General features: G+C 33.2%; 2 protein-coding genes across 5 annotated transcripts in view; one reads left to right on the plus strand and one right to left on the minus strand.

The window, feature by feature from the left end:
• Window positions 1–7239: 7239 nt before the first annotated feature.
• Plod (procollagen lysyl hydroxylase) overlaps window positions 7240–27562 on the minus strand; it is a 62133-nt gene continuing 41810 nt past the window's right edge. The window contains exons 11-16 of one of the 2 annotated variants that reach the window (XM_071593101.1): window positions 20717–20855; window positions 19595–19777; window positions 19154–19258; window positions 15615–15758; window positions 9833–9961; window positions 7240–8405 (exon numbers count right to left, since the gene is read on the minus strand). In XM_071593101.1, coding sequence (XP_071449202.1) covers window positions 8250–8405; window positions 9833–9961; window positions 15615–15758; window positions 19154–19258; window positions 19595–19777; window positions 20717–20855 — 856 coding nt within the window. In that variant the 3' untranslated portion in view covers window positions 7240–8249. Of the gene's footprint in view, window positions 8406–9832; window positions 9962–15614; window positions 15759–17529; window positions 17677–19153; window positions 19259–19594; window positions 19778–20716; window positions 20856–27562 lie in introns of both variants that reach the window. The other variant, XM_071593100.1, reaches the window with a different exon arrangement.
• The window catches only part of LOC139694576 (immunoglobulin superfamily DCC subclass member 3-like), a 35016-nt gene continuing 17948 nt past the window's right edge, over window positions 10495–27562 (plus strand). Inside the window, exons 1-2 of one of the 3 annotated variants that reach the window (XM_071593103.1) lie at window positions 10495–10657; window positions 25798–26100. In XM_071593103.1, coding sequence (XP_071449204.1) covers window positions 25804–26100 — 297 coding nt within the window. In that variant the 5' untranslated portion in view covers window positions 10495–10657; window positions 25798–25803. Of the gene's footprint in view, window positions 10658–13480; window positions 13613–24619; window positions 24856–25797; window positions 26101–27562 lie in introns of those variants that run through there. The other 2 variants (XM_071593102.1, XM_071593104.1) reach the window with 2 other exon arrangements.

The following is a 27562-nucleotide window of genomic DNA, read 5'->3' on the forward strand; positions in this document are numbered from 1 at the left end:
GTGTTGACAGATGACACTACAGTAGGAAAACAACTGATGCGTGAAAATCGTTCAATTGGTGGGGGTTTTGTCTTTCGTTGAGTTGTGTACATCATTAATTTGCCACGTACTACTTCACTCTCGGCTCAATGTCAACTAAATGGTGTACAAACACGTAAGCTAAAGAAAAATATAGTTACTTTGATGAATGTGCTTAGCTGGATTCATGGAACTACTTATCCTAGCATACATTAGCTATACTTCCATATAATGATGTGGGAAAGAGTGTACTGTATTTTACTTCCGTAGAAAAATATTTCTTTGATGTAGTATGCTCTTCATAAACTCTCACCAATTTTTCGTAAGCCTTTTAATGCCTCTGATATACCTTTCGATATTTTATCTCTGATTATTATACGAATAACTCAAATTTGCTCTGTTAAGAGTCCACAAATTCCACCCAAAGAATGCAACGATGCACTCATAAAATATGTGTGGTGAGTGTAAACATTTTGTTTGGATATAAATAAAAGACTCGCACTTCATATGTACCAATTAAATAAACAAATGATGGGTATTTTAAATATGCATGAAGTTAATTTCCAGCACATAGGAAGAAGAAAAATTGATAGCAATACAAATTTGTGTCCCAATGATTTCATTAATAATGTGCTCCAACAGCTGAGATGATATTGCAATATGTTCTAAAAAAATGGAGATTAATCATAAAATAATACCTCGTCCTTGCTAGAACTGAGTTTCTAATCCACAATCTTTGCATCAACCACGATGGTAACATCTTGCCAGGCATACAAATGAGCTGTGTATTCATATGAAATATGTATATCTAAACTTTAATATCATGCCCTATTACCAGCAAACTCTTTGCACTCATGTCCTTGATCTGCTTTATAAGAGACAATAGTACACTTTTCATTACCTAAGTCAATAAAATAGCCAGTAGCATCAGATTATTCATGGATAACATGGATGTCTTACAAGTCTAGTACATAAATAGGCTGAGAATCTCTCCAGTGATCTCCAATATACATGTACAGATATCATCCTGTACTGGGACATGGTTCAAAAAGTGAGATATTTCTTAAAACCTGATAACAAAATTCAACATGATTCATTGCTGGGAAAATATTCAATTTGTCCTCTCCCTGCAGCTTTTGGTATCTTTTATGATATATTTCCATTTTTCCTCAATAGTACTCGGCCCTTTTCCCTCATTTATGAATTTCTCTACAGACAGCTAATACTCCTTCCTAGTCGATCCATTTAATGCTTCTATGTCCCATTTCCTAACCCGCTGCCCCTGCCTTATATTTTTTAAACAGATGCTACACTCAATAACAACTAAATTGTGGTCAGAGTCTACATCCGCTGCCGGGAAGCTGCGCGAATTTATCACACTTTCTAAACCTGTGCCTAACCGGAATATAATCTAACTGATACTTTTCTGAGTCACCTGGCATTTTCCATGTATGCCTATGCCTTTTTTGGTGGCTAAACCAAGTATTGGTGATGACTTACCCCTGTCTCCTGCATCACTCAATTGCTTTCCCCCTATGATCATCCCTAAACCATAGCCCCCCACCTCATTACCCTCTCTTTATTCGCCTACCATCACATTCTAATCCCCCAACACTATCAAATGTTTTCCTGCTGGAACATTTGTGATTATGTCCTCCACCTTATTGTATATCCTATTAACTTCTTCCTACCTATGATTGCTTAATGGCATAAATACCGGAACAATGAACAAGTTCATCCGTTCCGCTTTTATCTCTCCCAGTAATATTCCATCCATTGCTTGTTCTTTGTTGACTTTGCTTTTTCCAACCCTTTTATTCAATATTATGGCAACCGCTCATTGGCTCTCGTCCCCTCCACTGTATATTATTCTATAACTATTACTCCAGTAATCCCTGCTATCCTTCCATCTCACCTCACATTAACCTAAAATATCTATATTTCCTCTTTCCATCTGTTGCTCCATATTCTCTAATTTTCCTGTCCTCAACATTGCCCTAACATTCCAAGTTCCTATGATAACTAATTCGGTCTCCTTCGTCTGCATCTTCTGTCCTGCTACTGTCGGTTTTCCTTTGCCAGGGTTTCAATCTCAATAGTTTTTTAACTCAATGGCCACCCCAATGAGGTCAGATGCCTTTGCAGCCACCTCACTGAGGAACAGATGCTGTGTGGACTACCTTTCATCTGGCTCCTAAGCTTTGACCTATTTGGCATGGGTGACCCTACCAGGGGCAATTATCATTGCTCCCACCAGTACTACTCTAGGGAATGCACAAGCTTTTCAACTATGGCAAGGTTGTAGTCCTTGGGAGGTAATTAAATATTAAATACTTAATGTAAAGTTAAGGGATAGGTGGAGATGCTATTTGATAATTTAAGAACTTTTAGGGTGAAAAAAAGAACAATCATATCAACTAAGAGTTCAAATAGGAAACTTAGGAATGGAGCTGAAAGAGAACCAGTTAATATGGTGAGAATACAAAAATATATGGCCTTATAATAAAATATTTTTCAGACCTGCAGTTACTTTAATATGGTTTCTATTCTGTGGATTGAGTTTCAGATACATTTATCTGACATCATTTTTTAAAGCATAAAATAAGTTAAAAGTTTTGAACCCCTCGTAACTGCCAGACCAACTGAAACACTAGAAAATCATCAATTCAAAAATACTCAACCTAGTGTGGAGCTGGGTATGTTTATTTCAAGGGTGGTAAACCAGAAAAAGAAGTGTTGGTTAAAAATAAGTTCCATCAAAACACTAATTCTTCATCAATTTTATACATATATAAGTGGGTCTCAGTAGTCCAGGGGTAGAGTATTGGACTACTGACTGGAGGGCCTGGGTTTGATTCCCTGAAAGGCCTCTCTGGGCACCTGCAGCTCCACCCAAGCTAAGTGATTTTTCCTGGGAAACCATAACTGGTGCAGGGAAAGGAACAGACCCAGTACCCTGATATGTGAATTTCAAAAGCCATCAGGCTTAGTACTGGGTGAACTTTATCATCACCTAACAAACCAATCTTAGAGTTGATTACTGTGTTTATGGATATATATATATATATATATATATATATATATATATATATATATATATATATATATATATATAATTATTCACAACTACTGCTCTTTTTCATAATTCAATTCCATAAGAATAACACATTGGTTGAGAGTACAGAATGAACATGACAGATATACAACTGAAGCAATGATTAGGATTAAACATAATACAGCTTTATATGGTTAGATTGGAAATAAGCACGATCATTTTATTATTTCAAGTACATATCACATTCTGAGAATGTCTTTGAAGGAAGGACACAGATGAGATGTATATCAGGAAAATTTTTTTTTCATTTGTTTGTGAATGTATCATAAAAATGTGGAGGGTGGAAGAAGTGCATAATGTTGCATCAAAAATAATCAATGGCTTTAAAATGGTAAAAATAAAATTAAATCATGTGTTTCATTTTCAAGGAATTGGAAATTCTTAAAAAATTATAATTTTGTGGAGATAATCAAACCATTAATGTGATGCCAATTTAAAATTATTTTTGAGGAAGACATTGAAAAAGTACCTCATTAACTTATTCATTTTTGTATTTCTGAATTCTATATTTCCTGGGGATTGAGATGGTCTGGTGGCTATTGTACTGGCTTCCCACCCATAGGGCACAAGTTCAGATCCCGGCAGAATTTGTTGAATAGTTTTCAGTGGTATCTTGATCCCTACTTGAGGTGCTTTGTGGAGGGCACCTTGAGTAAGTACACCGTCCGTTGGATGGGATGTTAAGCTGCAGACCCCTTGGCGCCTTTCGTAAACAGTAGGCTAATGCCGACGCCGGGTTTCTCTCCATCCTTCAACCTTTCCTGTCCATCCCTAATGGCACAAATGACCTCAGCTGTTGGTCGCCTTCCCTAAATACTACTATATTTCCTTTAAAGCCACGAAAGTTAGAAAATTAAGCATTCATTAAGTTAAAATATAAAACTAAAAGTGTTCGGGTTTATTTTTCACCTAAGCCTTCAAAAATATTTTTGAATACATATATGAATGCAACAATTTGCATTGTGAACTCACTACATTTGTCTTTTGCGAATGTTAACACTTATTGAAAGTGAAAGACAACTTTGATTTATAAACTTATTGCAGAGTTATGATTGGCACTGGAAAAGACAAATCATCATCACCACTCCTTCAAAAATGATTTTCTATTGGCTACCTACAAAATACGTAGTACTTTTGGGGGCTCTTTCAAAGGCCTCTTTATTTCTTAAATGCTCCATCTTAATATAGCTAAAATTCTGCATCTTTATATGCAAGTTTCTCCCATTGCACCAAACCTCGAGGCAATTTTTAGTCCAGAGAAAGGAATCTCTCCTGCAAGCGAAAACATATTCAGTTCTTAAATTTTTACTCAATTAAACTATGTGAATAAATAATTTTATGATCACTCTTTATGAAACAACTGTCAACTACTATCTTTAAATATTTAACAAAATTTGAAACTCTTATACATTAACTTTAAAGGTTCTTCAACAAGTTTTATATTACTCATGAAGAAGCGGTGTGGCTCTGGTGTAGAATGGTCTTAATATCTTGTCTAAAAGACTTTTCAGGGACAAGGAGCTTCTTTGATGCCTTTTGGATTGTCATTTCCCCTTTTTTGGATTAATCCAAAATTTGGTTTAGTCTAATTTTTCTCATAGCCATGGTATAACTTTGACTATAAATTTTTGGTAATCTTAGCACATGGCTAAAGTCATTCTAGTTCTTTCAAAATTACAACCAGTAGCAGTACAATTATACAATAGATTTATATCCATTAACATATTTTTTTAAATGTATGCACTGAGATTAAAACTGAATTCAAGAAATATTAGATTCGACATTTGCAGAAGCACTCCTAGGCATAATCTTATAGAATATTAAGGCTCTTTCCAAAAAATTTAAAAATCCACTACATCTAAATACAAATATTTAATAGGTAACGGCTGAACTGCCTGCAAACTATCAACATTATATAATTTTCCATTAGCTTTTGTACTTCAACTTGAGTACCAGTTGTAAAGTGAGAAGTCAACCAATAGCAGACATCTTTATTTTTTTTTAACTACGAAAACCAAATTTCAATGAACACGAAGTAATTCATTAGTTAACTGAATCTTAAAAATATCACAAAACTGGACTAAAAACCCAAATAGTTTCTCACAATTTGTAACAATGTTGTTTTACCCATGTGCATGCACTTATTTTGAATATAAAGGCCACTAATTAAAACCACCACACCTTTCTCCCATAGACCTACTAGGTACATACACTCAAGAACAATAGACATTGATATACATACACATTTCATTTTTTCAGGAAATCTTCTTATTTGGGTGAGTTTTTAATTTAAAGAATTGAGCTAAAGTTGGGTCTTGGATAGTTGAAAGATATCTGAATTTCCATCAAAGAAAACAATTGACACAATTTGAAGACCAACAAAGTTGGACACTGATATCACTATTGGCTGCAACCTTGAAACTTCTTACCAGCAGGTCTCATATCAGTCACATGCCGTCTCAGTTTACAGCAAAATTACTTGCTTCATAAATTAATGCCTTCTTAAAAATACGTCCAACTGTTCAACATTACCCTAAAGTGGTTTATTTACAGACTAATTTGCTTAATATGGAACTTTTACTGTTCTGTTCTACTTGAGAAATCCTGTGCCAATATTTAATGGTCTTTAGAAGAATAAAATATTTTTATTAAAAAAATAAATGATAAATCAAGGGAGAATAATAGTGGTTTGACAAATACTAGTTTTGAAAATTCACTAATTTCTGAAGATGATAAAATCAAGCAGGTTTCCTAGTTTTCACAGTCTATGATGACTTGTAGTACAGCAACCCTCAGGCACAGGAGGTGCACTTATTGGGTTGGACAGATAAGACTGTGTTTTGTGGACTATGTACAGGGACAAACATAAAACATCTTAACATAGGTTTCAAGATACACACCATATTTGCCAGTTAAAAGTCAAATTTTTTTAGGAAGGTGAAAAAATTTTAATTCAGGAGTGCCAACTACTCAGGCGCTTATTTTTTCTTTCCGTGAATTTTAATTGTTGGAAAGGATGTATTGATATTTGCTGAAGAAATGGTGGCTATATTATTCTAGTTGGTTAAGTTTTAACTAAATCAAATTTTACAGGTTAAATTAATGTGTAAAATGCAGCAGTTCCGACTCTGTCAGTCCAACAATCCTTATCAGGCTACCAAGGATTCACAGACTATTGGAGGTGTCAGTAGATAGAAAAAAAACGCAGTTAAATTTTAACTTCATACTGTAATTTTCATCATAATATGCTATACTTTTTGGTTTAGTTTCCTGAATTGTAACCTCCACTGACAAAGAGACTAGCAAATAAAATGGCATCTGATGATTTTAGGGCTACTGCTTATGGTAATTAATGCCAAATATTACAACTGACACCTAAATTCATCATTTTTTTTAACCAAAATCTGATTCCTTTACTGAATAAATAACCTGGGTATTTTTCAAACAAAAAAAACTTCATAACACTAGTAATTTCAACACATAGGATACCTGATGATTTGTCGAAACCGGTAGTATTACAGTTTTTTTGTGTGAAAAAATTCCTAGTTTATTTATTCAGGGAGCATACATTTTCCCTAAGTAGAGCCTCAAACTATCAAATTCAGATTCCTTTGTGGGTGAGTCATTAAAAAATGTCCCCTCCTCCCTATATCCCTCTTAGTCTCCACGAATGGAAACAATGACCACATATTTGTGCACCTGATAGCTGCCATTGCTATTAATCCGATTTGAAATGAAAATGATGCCCATATTTATTCAGATTTCTAAGTTAAAAATTTTGTTCTCAAAACTGTAAAATTTTTAAACGTGTTCCTCGTAGATTATGATGCAGAATAGATACCTGTACTATAAGAAATTGAGTTTTTCATTCATTCAAAGAATAATAATATGAGAGGAACCATGCTTGCCTAGATAACAACAATAATTCCTACCTTCACTCTTATAACATTTGTACCCCAAAATATCATCAATAATTGTTAACACATTCATTTAAAACTTCATAGAAAAATCTTTTGTTTACAGGATGTTAATACTAAAAATATATGGTTAAGGGTGGTCACAATAGGTAAGAAAATATCTTTATTTTCAATTTTATATTTAAGAAAACTAATTTAGTCGCATATTAAATACATCTTTCAAATTATTATCATATTGCACTATACGAAGAATGTCATGATACATGAATACAATAAGTACTTTCAGCTATTGAGAAGAACAGGAGAGAAGAAGTACCTACAGATATGGCCCATAGTGCTGTAATCATATACATCGAAGAGACTTTAGGTAATCAAACATTCCACATATAATTGAAACTACAAGGAAGATCACATGGTTCCATGAATTACCTATATTGAATGTTATTGATTTTTTAACAATTGTGGTTACTAAAACTCTTCTTTGATCTATAAATTAAAATACAGCTGCACCAAATTCACAGCAATGAAACAGAATGCTAATTATAAAACATTACTTTGGAAAAGATTTAATGCCAGGGGTTCTCACAGTTCACAACAGAAGGTTACCTTTGACATTATAAAAGCTCTTTCTGGTACGGCTATACCAAACAAGGCTCATCAGCAGTGCAAAATTCAAAGTTTTACGCTGGTATTAGTACTAAACAGAAATGCTTTCCATGTGTCGCTACTAACTCCACATCCTTAACAATGTTAAAAGTTATCTAAATAGCTCGCTTAATAGAGAGCACAAATGCCTTTCCTTGAATGAGCACTCATTCCATGCATAAAAAGTACTATGTTCGAATATATTTTTGCAAGTGCAAAAATATTTTAAATTGCAATTGAACACAGTGGGCTTCATACAAAATCTTACAAAATATTAATGACTCTACTAAAACAACCAGTCTTTACCATTCAATCAGGCATGCAATTGCTTATTATTTCTCACTGGTATTTGTGCAAGCAAAGATTAAGAACCTTGATTTCTTTTACTATTGTTATCCAGTGTCATTACCTTTCCAAATTACCAAGCCAGATAATATAACTTATTGACCTGCATCAGTATAATTTTCAAATACTCCAAATGACTTTACAAATTTGATTCATTCATCAAATTCTAAGTCATGATTAAGTAATCTAGCACAGTTCATTGATACCGATTATGGATCTACAAATGATATCATGATGTATCTAGTCCCTCTTGTCACAGGAAGCCCTTCATGGTAGTGTGTTAATCGTCCTGGATGCATCAGCATCCATCCAAGTCTCGTATCCACCACAGAACAGTTGTACCGAAGGAAACGGCAGCCACCACCCTGTAAAATAAATGCACATGGTTTCACAGAATTATTTTGAGGTTCAACCGAAATATTTACATGCAAAGCATCCATGTATTGTTAAATGACAAGGTTTCCACATAATGGATACTTGGTAAGTGTAATTGAAACTTTCCAATAATTCTTGTAATTTGCATCTGCAAGTACATTTAAAAATATATTGAAAATTAAATATGCACTATATTTTTCCAGAGTTTTGTTTTGGTAAGGCAAAAAATATACTTTCATTTCCTAATTAAATGTCATCAAGTACGCTAAAAAATAATTTTATTTACAAGAGAAAATATGTTTCTAATATTATTAATAAGCACCTCTATAATTCATAGAAAAATCATCTTTCCTGATGCTATATTTTTGAAGCTCAAAAAAGCATTTTCTATCTAGCCATTATACTAATGAAAAATATGTTCATACCATTCAGAATTATAATCTGTGTGGAATAAGAATTATAAGAGTGTGAGTGAGATATTTATCTACATTAGTCATGCTTGTCTAATTAATAAACCCAATCACAGATAAATGCAATGCTTCCCAATCCTTACTATTATACTTTTATTTGGCACGTAAATAATGATGCGGTTGATTAGTTATGATTGAATATTCAGTTTTCAAATAGAATAGCCATTCTTTTTTAAACTTATATGCTTCCCCATTCCAGGATTACATGAATAACAACATTCTTGTAGCATGATATTAATTTTTAGAAGAATTATAATTGCTAATTTCTGACTATAAAACACACACACAACCGATATTGAATACCTGGACATTTTTATTATTTAAAGCAGGAAATAAAGACTGCATTTATGGAACCAGAATCCTGAAGTTCTTTTCTTTAACACATTATAAGCTAAATGGACTTCTCTTAGAATATTAGCATATGTATCTCTTGATATTACCATGAAAAGAGCAAAACTTGAGTTGAAGATAAACTATACTCAGGAGTATAACTTTTTCAAAATTGCCAATAAGATAGCATTACTAAATGTATCCTTATACTTCCAGCTAATTGTTTTTTTATACTTTACTTCAACTACTTCATATCTTCCTTTACTCTTGTTCATGCATTCTTGTTTGTCTCTTCATTGTGCCTAAACTCTTTGCCTGAGAACCTGTTACCCAGAGGTGCCAATGCAGGCATCTTTGATTTGATATCAATTGTCACAGCACATTGTGGAACATCAAAACATTGATGAACACCAAGTTGCCAGGTGTCCTCAAAAATGTAATGGCATCTATTTGAGAGGCTTGTTATGTTACTTCACTCTCTTTTCATGAAGGTAAAGTGCCACAAATTTTAGGCAGAGAAATATTAGGCGCTATTGAAGGAAATGATGATGACAGAAGAATGCACATAATTCATCAGCATTATCTATTAAGTAAACTGTAAAAGTTTAATCACTTACCTCGTAATCAATCTTTGGTTTATTTAGGGCAATATTTATAGTATATGTTGATGAGTCATGGTGTGGCCTTAAAAATGGCTGTTCATCTGGCTTATACCTAACTACAAAGTTCATCAGGGATCTTGGAGGCTGAAAACATAATAAGCTTTTATTATATGAAAAGTTAAAATTGAGTCTATATTATACTAATGCATTCATTTTTTAAATATAATATAGTAAAAAAAATGAACAATTACAGAATTCATTGGTTTATAAACTACAAATATAATGCAAATTATTCAGATGTAAACTGATAGAGTTTAAATTAAGACTTCAACATTATTTCTTAAATGAATTGTTATTCAACTAACTTCATAGTTGCAATTCAGTAGTGGATAAAAAAATAATAAATAATCACAGATTTCAATATTGTGTCAAGCATAAGTGAGCCTAAAAATCATTTTAATGGCATAAAATAAGACTTGAAATGGGATTTGAAATCAGTGACCTGATCCATTAATAAAGGCATTTATAAAAATCAACATATTTTGAGTATTTATAATAAATTTTTCCAAAATGAATAAAACTAAAAATTAACACTCAACAATGAAAAACCACTACATAACCACTATCTTTATGAGATTAAACCAAGAATGAAAAAATCTACCCTTGAGACAAGTGAGACTTTTAACGGACGTAAACAAGGGCAGGGTGTTATAACAGGTACTAGTAAGGCTTCATGGAAGGAGAAAGAAGGTTGAAGACCAAGAAACAGCAGCAAGTTAATGGAAGTGCAGCTAAAATTTCAGATGCTGACAAATATTTCACACCAAACAGATAGATAAGGTAAGTTTAACATTTTTATAATAAATGCTTGAATTACATAAATTATTGAAACCTGCATTCATTTAAATGGTTACATGAATAATACTTAGAATCATAATTAAAGTAGGACAACCTTAAAAATTAGGTACTTTTTATTATAATTACTTAGAATTCTGTTCTGATTATAGAAGATAACAATTTTAAACTACGTGCATATAAAACTAACCAACGACTGAGTTCTGATTTGTTAGTATGGATGTAAAACATGTTTTATTAAAACAAAAACTGTCTTCTCAATCTTAACCCACCAAAAATATGCACTAACATGGCATAAAATAAATGATAATTCCAACAACATTCTAAAGTTTTACATGGAAAAACGAGAACATGCATATGAAACAAAAAAGCACAAATTATGCATGCTTAAATATGAAAATGAAATTAAAATGGCAGACAGAAATTAGACTGACAAGAAGAATTAATGCAAATATCTAAATTAAGATTGGTGCCAACTCATACTTCATGGAATGTCCACTTAAAGTACTCCCTAAAATAATTATAAGCTTGAACATTTTTAAAACAATTATTTGCACGATGTAGCCTTTCTGTGTTGGCATTTCAATACAGATACTTTTTTTTAGCTTTTATTCTCTGCATTTTAAAAGTGCAGGCCATTCTTTTTCCATTAACTCAAAATTTTGGCATTTTTGGATGCTAAGTAACATCTAAGATATCTACTTTGTCCTACATCAGTGAAGGAACACTATTGTGTTTTTTATTTTTAAAATATTGTCAATACACATTATTTTGCTAATTTTCTCCCTAATATGAGTACGTAATTTTAATGTGGATTCCACCCATGATCAAAAAAGGGGAACATTTTAGGGTGTCAATTCTCGAGTAACTTGTGAAATATCTTCTGATAAGGATATTTGTCTTTGTCAGATATAGATATTTTTGCTCACTTTGAAAACAGCATTCACAATGAAGTGTTATACATGATGTAGTTTATTATTTAAATTATGTATTTACATTAAATAATGAATAATTAACAATGATTAGTGAGATAGCCAATCTTTAGAACTTTTCATTTCAAGCAATATCTCTGTGATATGTTTTTGGAATATCTGTTCACATTAAAAAATCATTCAGAAGAGGTCTTACACTTGTTATTTAAATATTTAAATAAATGAGTTAAAATGCAAATATCTACAAAACAATAGTTAAATATATTTCAAACAATGAGATGTATCTAAAACACAAAATTAAGATGCCATCTATAGCTATCAAACCGAAAATTTAAAATTCTATATTTCTGTTCATTAAAGTATCCAGTTGAAATTACTATTGTAGATTATGGTCTTAAATAAAGTAAATATTATGATCATAAATGAAACAAAAGTTATGCGGTTGTTGGTAAAGAGCAAAGCTAAGTTAAATATTAAAATATGAGCTAAGAAACTAGGAACAATTTACCTATCTTGGAAGTATTTAGACAAAGATATTAAAAGTAGTGGGGACATAAGAAGAAGAATTACATTTAGCAATAAAGTTTTTACATCAGGAAGGAATTAGGTACATGGACATTGAGTACGGAATGTTAAGAAATGATTCGTCACAATTTTGATATGCAGAATGGTTTTGTGCAGCATGGAAACAGTCATTGACGCATATTACCGTTGAAGCATGGTCAACGATGGGCATACATTAGAGGCTTGTGAAATGAAGGGGTAAAGAAAGATGTAAAAGGTGAAATTGACAGAAAGGAAAATTAATAAAGTACGAAAGAAAAGACGTTCTAGGTGGGGGTGGAGATGAGAGGGCAATGTTGGAAGAAACCCAAAACAGAAAGGAATATTAAAAAAGTTTTCTGATTGGCAAAGGAGGATGAAAGTATGAAGAATTAGAGGAGGACTTATTGTTGTGTTGGATGCCAAGTTGTGTTTTGTTATTAGGGGCAAAGAAATGCATCATAGTATTGCTCTAGAACCAGTGCCCATCCAAAACCTACCTTAAACGGTAAAATACAAAAAATAATAATACAGGTCAAGTAGGATTATGTTGCATAAACATTTGGGATTTTTATCAAGCTGCAATTAAGATTAAAGTGTGGAAAATTTCTAAAATTTTAATTTCTACATGTTCATAAAATTTAAAAGAAAAAATTTTCAACTTTGATTGATTCTACCCATGAACTAAAATTATATATGTGTATACAAAAAAAGACTTTTGATACTCCATCCCTTCTCTGAGAACTGACACTCTTAATCACAAAGATTTGCATTGAAATGTTTAAAACACCAATGGTGTTTTATTCAAAGACATAGAATAACCAGATCTTAGAAATTAACATTTAATTGTATGCCTCCAAATGCCAAAACCTGCAATTCATGTGAAACATATTAAGTGCTATTTGCTACTTGCAAATGAAAAAAGATTAAAATTTAATAGTAGCTGATGAATACATTCCTGCTCGGTATTTCATTCATATATAATGTTTTTAACACAACGAGTTAACTGGCATTCCAGTCAGCTCCTTTAGGTGAACAGAAAATATTACATGTGGATGAAGACCCAAACAGAATTACATTCATCCATACCATTTTGTAGAAGCCTTCATAAAACAGTAGATAGTTTTTTGAACCACCACAACCATCAGAGCAACAGCAAACAAATGATTGATTATAGAAAATAGTCAAGCAACCAGTGTTACACCTCTTGTAATGAACTGACCCATATATGTAAAACATTAAGTAGTGACTGAGTAACAATATAATTGCTTTCATAATATTCTACTAATTTTTCCCTCTTTAAAAATTAAATAGCACAAAAAGGAATAAGGGAAGTTAAACAGCTCAATTTATACAAGCAAAAGAAAGCTGATATACACACATTAAAACTATGTGTTAAATCATAACATGGATGAAAATAATCCACCTCCTAAAGCATGCAGCAAATATTTATTTACTACCTAAGGTTAGTGCTAAATTTCAGTGCAGAAAGAATAAGGCAGAAGCAGCACAAAAAAGATTAAAAGTTTGTTCTCAAATCTTGTTGGAAATGAAAATTCAGTAACAATTTAAGAAGGGAACTTGAATCCTTTATTTGACTAATTTAGATACCATAAAAGATGCAATTAATTCTATGGTAAATTACCCAATGAATTCAAACTGCTAAGACTCACAAGCCTGTAATGCAATATGCATACTGTTGTTTGTGAATCATTGTGCGAGTCAAAAGTATTATGGCAAATATTTAGGTCTGAAAGACTAAAAAACAAAAGTCAACTCATCAAAACCAAGCACACTGCAAGGCAATTTCTCATAGAGCATAAATGGTAATTTGAAGAATGTAAATTGCTTCAGGATTTGATTTTTTAGGACTAACACCAAGCAAACATTTCATATTGATAAAACAGAAATTCTCAGAGTCTAGGGAAATGTTTCTTTAGTATTAAAAACTAAGACATGGAGTTTCACTGTTGCACACATGTAAAATATGAATGGAATGATCATATGGCATTAATTATGGAATTATCATGGAATTAAACATGGCATGAATCCATAAACCCAATATAATGTAGCACTGCTGAACTTTCCCTCAAAAAGGATAAAATATTAATGACTTGCCCAGGCAGGAGTTTGGTGATTAACAACCCCATGCAGATCAAAACCCTACAGAAAGTATTTCCAGCCCGAATAAAGGAATTGTGTACTTCATAAATGATGAATTGCTATACTATCATACATAATATTTTCTGCTGTTTTTAAGCTCGTGATGGGCATTTATAACTTACGTCAGTCAAAAAATGAAATACAGAATAATATTAGATATTTAAAAATGTTATGTTATATGCCAATGTCCAATCTTACAATTATAGAATACTAAAAACTTCATATCGATTTTGTGATCTGTTGTTTCAGCAATCTAGAATGCACTTGTCAAAGCTTTACCTTCGTAAAATACAGCTGCTGAGAAACATGGCCATTATGGTTAAATGTGTTTTGCTTTAAAAACAATTCAGAAGTCATATCCCAGAGTTACACATTTCTCATGGCCCACCATGCTTAATAAACCACTAAAATGTATAAAATAATTATTGATGAATAAAGTCTCCAGTACTAATTAAAAGGTCATGCATAAAATTGAAAACTAGCAAGTTTTACTCTCTGTAAAGAAATAAAATTGCCATGATGGACAAATTCACGGAATATGAGGCAGACTGATTGGTTCACCCATTTTCCAAGGTGAAAACAAGCACGCATCATACAGCAGATTTTCAAAATATCTATACTTTTCAAGCAATGTGTATACATTTAATTTCTGGACATAAGAGGTTGTAATTCTATTAACAAATTCCCCTATCAAGAGTTCACACTTAGTAAAGTTGTCACCTAATGCTTCCAAATGAATGTACTTATATAGGATATCTGAGGAAGCATAGATTTGTCAAATTTTACTCAAGAGCGATGTATATTTGCACCAAAAATTCAGAAGACAATTTTTATATGAAATACTATCATTTCTGTATCATTATAGCAGGTAAAATGTCATCACAATTTTTACTGTTATAATTTAAAACCTGCATTACAAAGAATAAGATCCAGGAATCATTTAACATTAAAAACCTTCGGCCAAATAAATAAAAATACTTCATGCGAAAACATCAGCAATCTGATAATACTTGAGAGGAATCATAGGAAATTTCAATAAAAAAAGTGCAGTGACTTCATGACAAGCACAAAGATCGAAATTAGAGACTTATTTTTATTTCTCTTTAGTTTCTCATTTTAAAAACACATGGACACTATATTTTCAATGAATAAATATTAATAAACTGATTGCAAAACAATTGTTACCATCTCCAAAGGATAAAGTGCACTTTAAAAGCTATTTAAGTCCCACAACCATCTAATATGTTGGACTCTCATTAGAGCTACATTGAGATGTTTGATGTGATTGAAACTGTCTGTCTTACTTGTGTGTAGCCATCAAACACCCTCCTCTGAAGAGGTCTCACAATTTCCATGAGAAAATGGTCCCACTGCTTTTCCATCCCAATCTGATTCATATGGATATCTCTGGTAGGCACTTGCTCATATCCACCTTCAATACGCTGATCCTACATGTTTTCATGCACATACCAAGTTGCATGAAAATTGTGTTTCAGAGTATGTGATTTCATATTGGGAAATATATTGAAAATACATGTGATATGTGAAAAAGCAAATTATGTTAATCACAGCAATTATTTACCATGATCACAAATTTAAGAGTTAGGAAGCAAATTATTTATTCCACAAGAGAAGATTTTATTGAAGCCAGGAATTTTTATATTTTAATGATTGTTAGTTTTAATGTGAAGAAGAGATGAGTTTCGTTGGAAGGGAGAAAAAAAGAAATGAGAAAAAGAAGATGTGAGTATTTTTTAGAAAGAAAATATATGCAGTTGAGCGAGTTAATAAATATTAATAATTTTATTATTATGGATGATGAACGAGGGCTGAGTGAAACAAAAATGAGAAAAATGTCACTTCCTCATAGTTTCAAATTCAATAGTCACTGCCAAAAACTGAGAACACAAACATGGTTAGTGAACTTAAATATGTATGCCATTATTGTTAGTCCAGGAACGTCAGCCATACATAAAAAAAATTAATCAAAAACATAAATCTGAAAATACAAAGAAAAAGATTAGGAATATAAATTGTTCAAGTGGATCAGTCATCACAATATGTTAAATGGTTAATGCCACAGGTCAAGAGAAACAAGCTGGATTTGTGCTGCATTCGTTCACAAAAAGAAAGCTAAGGATTAGTCAGTGAATAAGCAGAACCTTATAAAACTCAATTTCATGGAATATCCTTACTTCTGAATGGATTCTTAAAAGTCATGCTCTTGGAACTGGTGGGCAGTGTTAATGTGAGATTCGGAAATGAGAATATAGGGGAGTTACGGAATTTTCTATTGTTTTGAAAACCAAAGTCATTCCAAATGCATACATGTAAATATGGACAGCCTAACATCTGATTTGCATACTGCCAGTTAATACTAAATATGCTGGCTGTAAAACTTAAAATATCAGTTTTATCAACACTATCATTATGATATTTTAGCGGTTTGATTTAAAGTGAGTTGGTTGGCTGCCATCAGGTAAACTCATGAAAAAGCAAAATCTTTGTGAGTGTCAATGAAAGAAAGCTCAAAATATATATTCGAATAAGAAAATAAAAAGTATTTCAACTTCAGCTACAGAAAAATTTATTAGGGTAGTGAAAAAATATCTGAATTTTTTTGCACCAAAGTATATCTCATGAAATATTTTACTAGACTCATCGAAAGAAAATGGAAATTTGCCGATGACTTCCAACAACAAAAAACAGAATGTTTCACAAACAACTACCACAGTGTCAAAGTTTTGAATTCTATTATGTATTAATTTTGGCTCTTGAGATACTAGTGCTAAAACTCACTAAAGGCAATACTGCCAAAGCAATGATGTATAAAAATATATACTCCCAGTATTACATCTAAGGATTCAAGTCATTACAGAGGAGGGAAAGCAGATTAAACTAAAAGTAAATGGTATTCCTACATACATACATATGTTGTTCATAACATTCAGAAGCCCGAAATGAAAAGATAATTAACACCCTGTGTTAGAAATCTTAGAAAATGAGGACAAAAAACATAACACAATTTTAAATCAAAACAAGTTGCACACTTTTTCACTCACATCCAAAGGAATGCAGCAAACAGAAATACACCATTCAATTCAGATTTTAAACTCTCATCACTGCCTTCATGTCAATGCAATTACAAACTATAGCCAAACCTTATGCCACCATGTATACCAATGGCCATAAAAGCCGATCACTGTATAGCACACATACATCATGAAAATATCCTGTGAAGACAAACTCTTGCAGTGGTCGTACATATAATCTGAGGAATTCCAGCCATTGCTGATCCATGCCAACCTGCTTCATGTGAATATCTCTTGTTGGAACATTCTCATATCCACCATCCAGCCGGTTATCCTATTTTGGTTTCACAATGGTTAATTAATTTCATGTATATTCTTTCATCAATAATGGCTTTAATTAAACATATTCAAATTAAGACACTTTCAACCTTAGCATCAATAACTTTTTTGAGGCTACTTCAAGGGAAGATTAGACTATACTCTTCATATGGTCAATGCTCTGAACAAGATGTTCATATGCTGGAGAGAAAAGAAAGTTTTTAAAATTCACAGATCATTGATATGACAAAGAAAATTAATGGAAAAAATTAATACAAATCTTCAAACATGGAGGTACAGACAAGAACCAATCATCAAAATACTGATTTCCTGTAAATAATTTTGCAGGGAAAATTGGTGGCCTAATCTAAAAAGAACCTCTACCACTGAGGTACCTAAAAAATTAAATTACTGTAATGCAACACATAACATAATCAGTGATTTATGCAAATAGTGCAAAATAGTGGGTAACATAAAATTGTACTATGGTGAAAATATAAATACCACCTGAATAATCTCATGGCAGTTTAAAAAGAGACATTTAAGGCGTGATATGGTGGACTATCATGATTAATTAAAAATTGGCAATTTTCCACAAAATAAAATTTAATGAAACCGGTTTTCAATGTAACTACATCATTATTAGGTGATGTAGTTACATTGAAACCGGTTTCATTAAATTTTATTTTGTGGAAAATTGCCAATTTTTAATTTATCTTGGCAGTTTATAGAAGTAAATATTTCTTCACAAGCCTCAATGAAGGGAGATTAATTTTGATATGATTAATGAATTAGTTCTAACCAATGAATATGAAAAACACATTATACATCTTATTTACAGTCATCATTATTCTAACAGCTAAATAATACAACACCAACACAATAATTAACTTGGAGATTGGTTACAAAAAATGAGGATAGAGCTCACTCACGTGTGAGTGTGTATATCTCATCCATTCAGATTGAGGATATGGTTCCTTTCCACTAGACAATTATATTTTCTCTCAAAAGTTTTGGCACCCAGAAAATAGTATTAATTGAATTTTAAATGGAATTGTCCAAAGGCAGCATCCAGGATTAGAATCTGGGACTTTACAGTTTAGTAGCTTAATGCTCTATCTAGTACCACTGAATAACTGCACATAAGTTAATATGTCAAAACCATGATCAATCTTGAACACAGGTAAAATCAAAATAAGCATTTTTTTTATTCAGCACTGTATATCAACCTCTTCATATAATCCAGCTGTCTTTGAATGGAATTTTTATTTATCACCTTGTAAGTGCCTATTTTCTTGAGCAAACAAACTAAGATAATTAATGTTTCAGGGATCACTCACACCAATTATGAAGTGGTGATAATTGGAAAGATAATTTCATCCATCATTCATCCTCTCCAGGGTGTTTGAAGAAAATATTAGGAGATTGAGATTATTAAAAACATAAAAAACTTGGGAAAATAGGAAAAACCACAAAACTGTTTTTATTCTCACCATGTTGGAACCATCCGACCATTTCCCATAGTTCTCCATTTCTTCTATGAGCTCTTGACAAAATCGTGGTGAACCAACAGGGAACCAATAAACATCTGGGCATGGCTAAATTTGGAAAAAATTAAAAACACCACATAATTAATTACAGACTGCAGTATTTCTTGAAACATATTGATAAAATGGAGAGAAGATTGTTGATTATGATCTTTTGACAATTGATACTTGATCTTCTCACAATTTTAATAATAATACACATTTAAAAGTATCACAAGTTTAATGTTGTAACTATTTCCCCATTGAAAATGACATGTTAACATTGAAATCATAATTAGCACATTCAACCATAGTATAAATTTTTCTTTCTCACAGGTTAAGGAGCTGATTGATTTTCCTCAACATACATGTCTATATCTAACTTCATAATAACAATACATTACATACCTGCAGTATTGTTTTATTTGGGTTGAAATTTTCGGTATAATTTTCATGTATGTAGCGCTGCTCCCAATCCCATCTGTTTTCAAATATTTGGTAGAGGTCATTGTGTAAATGAGATGTATCAAAGTTGTCTGCATTAATGAGATGTCCGAAGTCCAGACGATTGCTTACATACATAAAAACATTCTGGAACATGAAATTATAGCAGGCATGACTTCTAATTTATCATCAGTATGCATATCTTCCAATTAGATACCATACATTTGTAAAATGGCATTATATTAAACTTTCCACATAATTCATTGTTAGAAAAACAGGGCTGGTTAATGGGCACATCAAAATGACTGTAGAAATCAATATGGGCCATTGGAAATGAAAGGAAAACTTTTGATGATGATGCAAGATAAATGCTTACTTAAGCAGAACAAACTGAAACTTAAACAAAAATATATTTGATCTTAATTTACAGCAGAGCTGAATATATTTAACTTCTTATATAATTCTGGATTTCACCAGCCAAACACTTCACCCCAATTAACATAGGTGATACAAACTATTCAAGTCGTGTCAACAAATTATGGAGGTTCTCGATGTACCACATTACAAGGGGAAAGTCCACTCATTAAGTTCTTTAGACACTTACATGAATATGTGCCAAAAGGTTTCTCCAAAAATGCATACAAAAGTAAACCTAAGTATAGCAACATAATTTAACTCTCAATTATGGCATTATCTTCATGCCAAAATTACTTAGTCAGAAGCCACAATAATGTTGATCTCACAACATTTAAAAATTCTAGGTTATTACTTCCAATATTTCTCTTTTATAAGTGGCAGAAAATAATTTCTAGGGGATTAGTAAAATAACCTTATTATAGTAGGACAGACCTTGTATATGTAATGTGGTAGGCTAGATGGACATGATTTTGTAGTGACAAGCAACAGAAACTTAATAATGAACAATCATATAGTAGGGCAAATAAAACTAAACTACCAACATTCTCTACCATTTTTTTCGGAGCACACAAACACTGATGATGTAAAACCCTGATTTACAAACAAATATTCTTCACACGTTGATGTCATTATTTTGATCACATAGTCATCATATGTCAACCAACTTACTTTTTCCCTCATATTTTGACAGAATGCCATATCTGCATCCATGAGACTACGAATATATGACGGCTTTGTTTCTTCATTCTTGATCAATGTTGCATTGATAAGATAACAAGCAGATATGTAAGGGATGTTCCATAGCCCCCTAAAATAAAAAACTTATATTTACTTTAAAAAATATTTAACAGATTTGCTCACATTAAAATTTCAATAATGCATCAAAAATATTTCATCTGTTTAGGTCCATCAATTCTTGGCAAATAGATGAAAATTCCATTTTATTAAGTACCTTACAATACCAGGGCAAAATATATATGAGGCTGAGTAAATATTAAAATAAGGCAAAATATATATAAGATATTTTGTTAGTTATTATTGCCTACTCTCATTTCTGGTAAATACATTTCCTTCATCTATTTTGTCCAAAACACCAATTTGCTTTGTTCAGTTAATTCTTTCCATTGATCATCTTAGGCAACTTTTGCCATCCATTTATTTCATTGACCCATGTCATTCATTACAACATCAACTCAACAACTCATCATGCCCTAACAAGTCATCTACTCAATCTTTGGTAAATTTTCCCAAATCTCCAAAGTCTCCAGGACACTTAAATTCTCCTTTCTCATCATGTACACTTTCCAATAGTATAAAGCCACAATTCACACTGGTGGGTTCTGCAAACTTTATTTAAGCATCCATTTAGTTCACATTTCTTAAAAATGTGTATTTATTACTACAATCCTTCTAATGACATCACTACTCTTTACTTGCTCAGTAACAAGAAAACATCTGAAATGTGGATGATTTATCAATTAAATAGTTACAACCTTTTAATACGTGCTTAGTAAGGACTATTGCGTGCACAAGTAGCAAAACTCTCAGGCACTTTGAGGAAATAAACCAGCCAGTTTGGCAAGCAAGGAATGAAAAGTAAAATAAAGTCTGGCTGGGCATTCAGGCAGTTAGTAAAAAGACTAAATAATAAAATATCAAAATTTAAAATAAAATGTGAAGAGGTAATTATTTACTACAAATAACTATTGTTAAAAACAACTTACTTTTAAAAGTGAATCTAATTCAGTTATTATAGGACCCTTGTGGAAATAAAAGATATACTATGAATAAATGCTAGTTGAATTTATTCATACATATGAATCAAATGCTTTTAACCTTCGACACAGTTTACCATACATGTCACGTCTTCAGTAGATTGATATACCCTAAATGTACGTGGTAGATTTAAATACTGTGAATTAAGCCTCTGCATTTAAATACCCAATCAGCTGGAAGGTTTATGACAGAGGTTCACAAACATTCACGCCTTCCTCAATTATTAAAGATGTTCATGTACTTTTACAAATAATTGATTTAAGGAAACAAGCAATATATTGTTCAAATAATTTTTAATGATAGAATTGGAACATTAAAATTTTTAAATTCTGAAAAGTATACTGAGTTACAAGTTTCATAATTGGTATTTTGAAGTGATTGTCCTTAAATGCAACATTTTTAATTTTTTGAAACAATCCCTGATGTAGGGCTATACCTTCCTATAGAATAGAGGATGCACTATTTTGAAGCTGCTCCCCTGAACTGTTAACATTAGCACCATAGTCTCCAATCATTTAAGTTTGTTATGAATTCAGTTACAAAAATGTAACTATCTCTACCTCCATCTACTATTCAAGATGTAATTTTCAAGCGCCCCAGAGTATTTAATTGGATGTAAGGGAATTTCTCATGCATTTATTGAACTACCAGCTAAAAAAACCAGTTATAAATTAAATGCTTTTAATAATCGCAGGCAAGTCAATGCTGATCCAGGTATAGAAAGCATTGTGAATCACAAATTTCCAAAAGTTCTATTAAATGTTCAAGGATGCACTTCTCTGGAAATCCATCCGACAAAACATTCGGGGAAGGTCATTAGAAGATGAATTGTGTTAGTAAACAATGCATTTCCAAAAGAGAGATAACTGATGATTACGTAGCAAGGATATAATGAAAAGATTTATAAGGCCTGATCTCAAGCATAATGCTGAATGAGTGAGAAAAAGGTTGAGCTTCTGGTTAAAGTTTTAAGGGAAACGGAGTGGACAAGGAAAAATAAAATGAAACGGACATGAATGAAGAAAAATGTGTTTTAGATGATAATGGAGGATAAATTTAGTGGGCTAAATTTGAAGCAGTTAATAGATGAGATACATATTTTGATGTAGCAGAATATGAAAAGGCTGTGAGAGAAAAAACAAGGGAAAGAGGGAGGCAAAGGAAAATCCAGAAGGTATGGAAGAGGGAGGAGCTGAAAAATGAAAGAGTAGAGGGTGAAAGGTGCTGGGAAAAAGTGCTTTAAAATCCACACCCAATGGTCAGCCCTACACAGCCCTACATTGGGAAAGGGAAATTTCAGCCTATACGAACTCCAATAACATGAAAAGCCTAATCTGGATTTCAAAGGACATATTTTCAAAGGTGCATGCTTCAAATGATAAAAATGTACATAATACTAAATAAATTGAAATTATACATGCAACCAAAGTGATTTAAACATTGAAACATTCCTGTATTCCAGTAGACTAATTTAATGCCAACAGCATCAAGGCTGGAAAGGCAATCAACATTAAATGTTCACAGAACGATCATTTGCTGTCTTGAAAATTTGGGAAGCCCAATTTGAAAAGAATATCTTTACACACTTCACTTGCAAAATAAAGGAAGAATGTGCAGCCACTCAGTGGCTGTTGACTCTCTCACCACAATTCCCCAAGTTTTCACCCCTATTCCAATCCCTCAGGGGGCCCCACAGATGGGACTGATAGAGGTGGTAATTACTCAATTGGTGGCAACGGGCCCCCATTCTTCCCCCCTTCCTCCCTCACTCACACTCTCCCCCAACTTCTCCCCCTTCTCCAGGCCCCCAATGCTATCCATAAAACTTTCTGTGCATAAAAAAGACCCTCATTCTGAAACCTTTCATGTTCACCGCATTGACAGCTAAACTCAAGTATTACATGTTTAAATGGATGTTCAGACATATATAAACAAATCTGGTCGTAGATCAGAGTAAATTTCATTGCATATTATCATATTACCTTGAAATGGACCATCCTCAATAAATTATGATAATCTTTTTATTCAAATCATCACTCAGTAGAGTGAAATAATTTTTGTTTTAAATAATAAATCAAGTAAAATGTAAAGATTAATGATGAAAAAATAATAGAATGGACTGCTTGAATGAAGAATATGTAATTCACTTGAGGTAATGAAGTAAACTAATGTTTAATAAAATCTTACATAAAAGGTTTACATAAAAAGATTTGTATCAATCCAAAAAGAATAAAAATGTAGAATTTCAAAGGGTTTACAGATGAATGAGTACTTAAATGGAAAATTGATTCTGCTATTAACAAATACCAGAGGAGGAATCCTAATTAAATACACTCAAAAAGAACTATTCAATTTTTTTATTCTCTCCCCCTCTGACTAAAAGTGGCCTCATGGAAACCCCTTTCAGCATCAATAGAAGGGGGGCTCCTCTAGAGCCATTCAACTCCGAATCTCCCCACTCCCACCCTTCAACCTTAGCAGTCCTCCTAAAAAAAAATTAAAAAAAGAAAACACCTCATATCCATCTAGACCCCCTTCCCATGTCACCGCTTCCCCTCAATCTTCTCCCCAACCAATTGAGGCATCAAAACAAATTCACTCACACAGACCGCCAAAACCGACAAGGGTATCATTTCCCATTTCTGACAGGGAGAGGGGCAGCGGGGAAAGGGAAGGTAGGAGAGAGTGGTTATAGGAGGGAGGGAAGTGGGAGAGACCCTTATGCAAACCACCCTCCTTCCCTGCTGATTCGTTTCCCCTCTTGACACTCAACTCCCATGGAATGATGGGTGTGAATTAATGTCTGTCACACAGTCAGTCCGCGCTTCTTTGGTCTAGGGAAAACAGCAACTTGTCGCCCTAAAAGTTGTGTCCTCCTATGTTGGTTCATCTCAAACAGGATTTTTGCCACCGTGTTTTGGGCCGGGGCCATGACTTGAAGGAATCATCAAGGAAGGACATAAGGTCATAAGAAGGCGAGGGAAGTTAAAGTAGACAAGAGAAGAGATTTATTTAAATACTGCTTAACTCAGGTATGGAAACATTCAAAGGTCAACCACATTTGTTCACAAGGCTAGCTTTATTTCTGTGGGGAATTATCAGTGACAACAAGGCTCTAGTGCGTGACAAGGTGGATGTACCCAAGTTCGTTTAAGTGCTGCATATTGTGAGTGGCTTGGTGTGAGTTGGTTTAATATCTCAACTAAATATCATATTTGCAAGTTTCCTTCAGCAAAAGACTCATGGAATAATGTTCCTAAATAGATTTGTGTCAACATGGTAGAAGACATCATACTGTAGATTGGAAATATTGACTAAACAGATCGGATTTTGTATCAAATTTGGCAATTGGGCTAACTTTGCAATATGTGTAATTTGAGTGAATAATTTTTATTACTTATTTCCCAGTCTTCTCATCCCAATGGAAAACATTCAAATCGAAAAATATCCATTACAGAAATACTGCACAAATCTTCCTAAATGATGACCCATAGAACCTGAGTTAATTTTTGTAAAAAACAGGAAAATATTTTAAACTTGATTCATGGGGAATAGTGAAGTGGCATTAGTGTATGGATATTATTGGAAGTATAAAAATGTTTCAATTTTTCAATACAAATTAAATTTTTGCACTAAGAGTAACATAAGGAAATATTTCAGACTTCGAAGCACATATCCATCAATAAAGAGTACAGAACTCTAAACTCAATGCAGATATAAACTGTACTAACTAATTAAACAGGTGGAAGGCATCCAATCTTAGAGTACTATTATTCATGCTGTTCAGTGCTGTCCTACGGAGGAGAAATCATTTTTTAGGGTCTCACATGAGAAAAATAGTGAAAATCCTACACTGGAAACAAACACTACATACAATGGATTTCATCTCAGTTAATTATCTTGTATAATGCAATGGTGATAACAGATGTCAGGTAGCATCACTAAAGTGATATAAGATTTTATTTTCATTACAGATATATATGACCCCTGAAATGTCAATGGTGTGCAAACTGTTACACTCCCTGGGAAAAAGGAGACTTTGCTTCAAATCGTCATTCCTTCTCATGCTAGTAGTCATCCTACTTTACCCAGAAGGTGGAGAGAGTGCAAGGGCCGGTGGAGGTGCCAGGGCAGGGGCTACTGCTGGTGGGAAGAGTGGAGGGAGGACAGGTGTTGGGAGGGGAGGAGGGCGAAGGACACATTACTCCTCTTCTGGAGTACCAGTTATAATCAACTTTAGGAATCCTGCAAGTGCTAACTACTACAATCATCCAGATGTGAGTAAAAAACCAAAAATCTTCATTCCATGAAATATTTCATTGGCAGGATAACAAGCGACTTGGCATAAAATGCTACTACTACCTGACATACTACCTTGATCAAAAAGTTCCCGGAATAACCACCGTGTGGCGCTCCCATCGTTCCGATTTGAGTTCTGTTTTTTTTGTTAAATTGGTACATCTGTTGTTGATATTCCCTTTAAATCTTAGTGTCATAACTTGACATTTGCAAAAGTTACGGTCGGTTTTCGGTATGTCCATCAGTGCTTCCTGCGATTTTTCCATTACTTCCTCTCGGCTGCTAAAACGCGTTCCCCGTAATGGTTTTTTAACTCGATTGAACAGAAAGAAGTCACAGGGAGCCAAATCAGGTGAATTCGGTGGCTGTTGGATGGTATTTGTTGCATTTTTCGTCAAAAAATTACGAATAATGATAGCACTGTGCGACGGTGCGTTATCATGGTGCAAAATCCACGAGTTTTCTGCCCACATTTCTGGTCTCTTTCGGCGAATTGCTTCACGCAAACGTCTCATAACGCCCAAATAATACTCTTTGTTTACTGTCTGGCCTTCTGGCAAAAATTCATGATGCACTACACCGTTGTAATCCATGAAAACCGTCAGCATTGCCTTCTTTTTTGACTGAAAACGACGTGGTTTTTTTGGTCTCGGCTCATTTGGTGAACGCCATTCACTTGCCTGATGTCTGGATTGCGTGTCGTACTCATAAACCCACGTCTCGTCTCCAGTAATGATCCTTTTGATGAATGTGGGATCGGATTCAGCCTCGCAAATCATGTCTTTTGCGACGTCAACACGGTCTCTTTTTTGCATGAAATTGAGGTCTTTTGGAACCAACTTTGCTGCTACACGACGGAAACCCAAATCATTAACCACAATGTCTTGGGCGGATCCATAGGCAATGTTCAAGTCCTCCGCTATTTCTCTGATGGTTAATTTGCGGTTATTGACCAACATTTCTTTTACTTTATCAATTTTTTCACCGACTTTCGATGTCGATGGTCTGCCACTGCGTTCATCATCTTCGATTGACTCACGACCACTTCTGAACCGCTCGTGCCACTGGTAAACGACCGTTTTTTTTAGAGAATCGTTGCCGAAACACTTTTCCAACGTCCGTGCGCCACTAAATCCGTTTTTTACGCAAAATTTAATACAAGTTCGTTGTTGCAAATTTAAATCCATTTCTGAAATTGTAAAAAATCGCCAACACACACAGAGATAGATGTACTCTTGGCTACGTAAATTTTGCAAATGTCAAGTTATGACACTAAGATTTAAAGGGAATATCAACAACAGATGTACCACTTTAACAAAAAAAACAGAACTCAAATCGGAACGATGGGAGCGCCACACGGTGGTTATTCCGGGAACTTTTTGATCAAGGTAGTAATCGATAGGCTGATTGCACCACATAATCTCATTCAGATACTTTTTC

This window comes from Hetaerina americana, unplaced genomic scaffold, assembly GCF_022747635.1.
Source record: "Hetaerina americana unplaced genomic scaffold, ioHetAmer1.1.p SCAF_50, whole genome shotgun sequence".
NCBI classification, from domain to species: domain Eukaryota; kingdom Metazoa; phylum Arthropoda; class Insecta; order Odonata; family Calopterygidae; genus Hetaerina; species Hetaerina americana.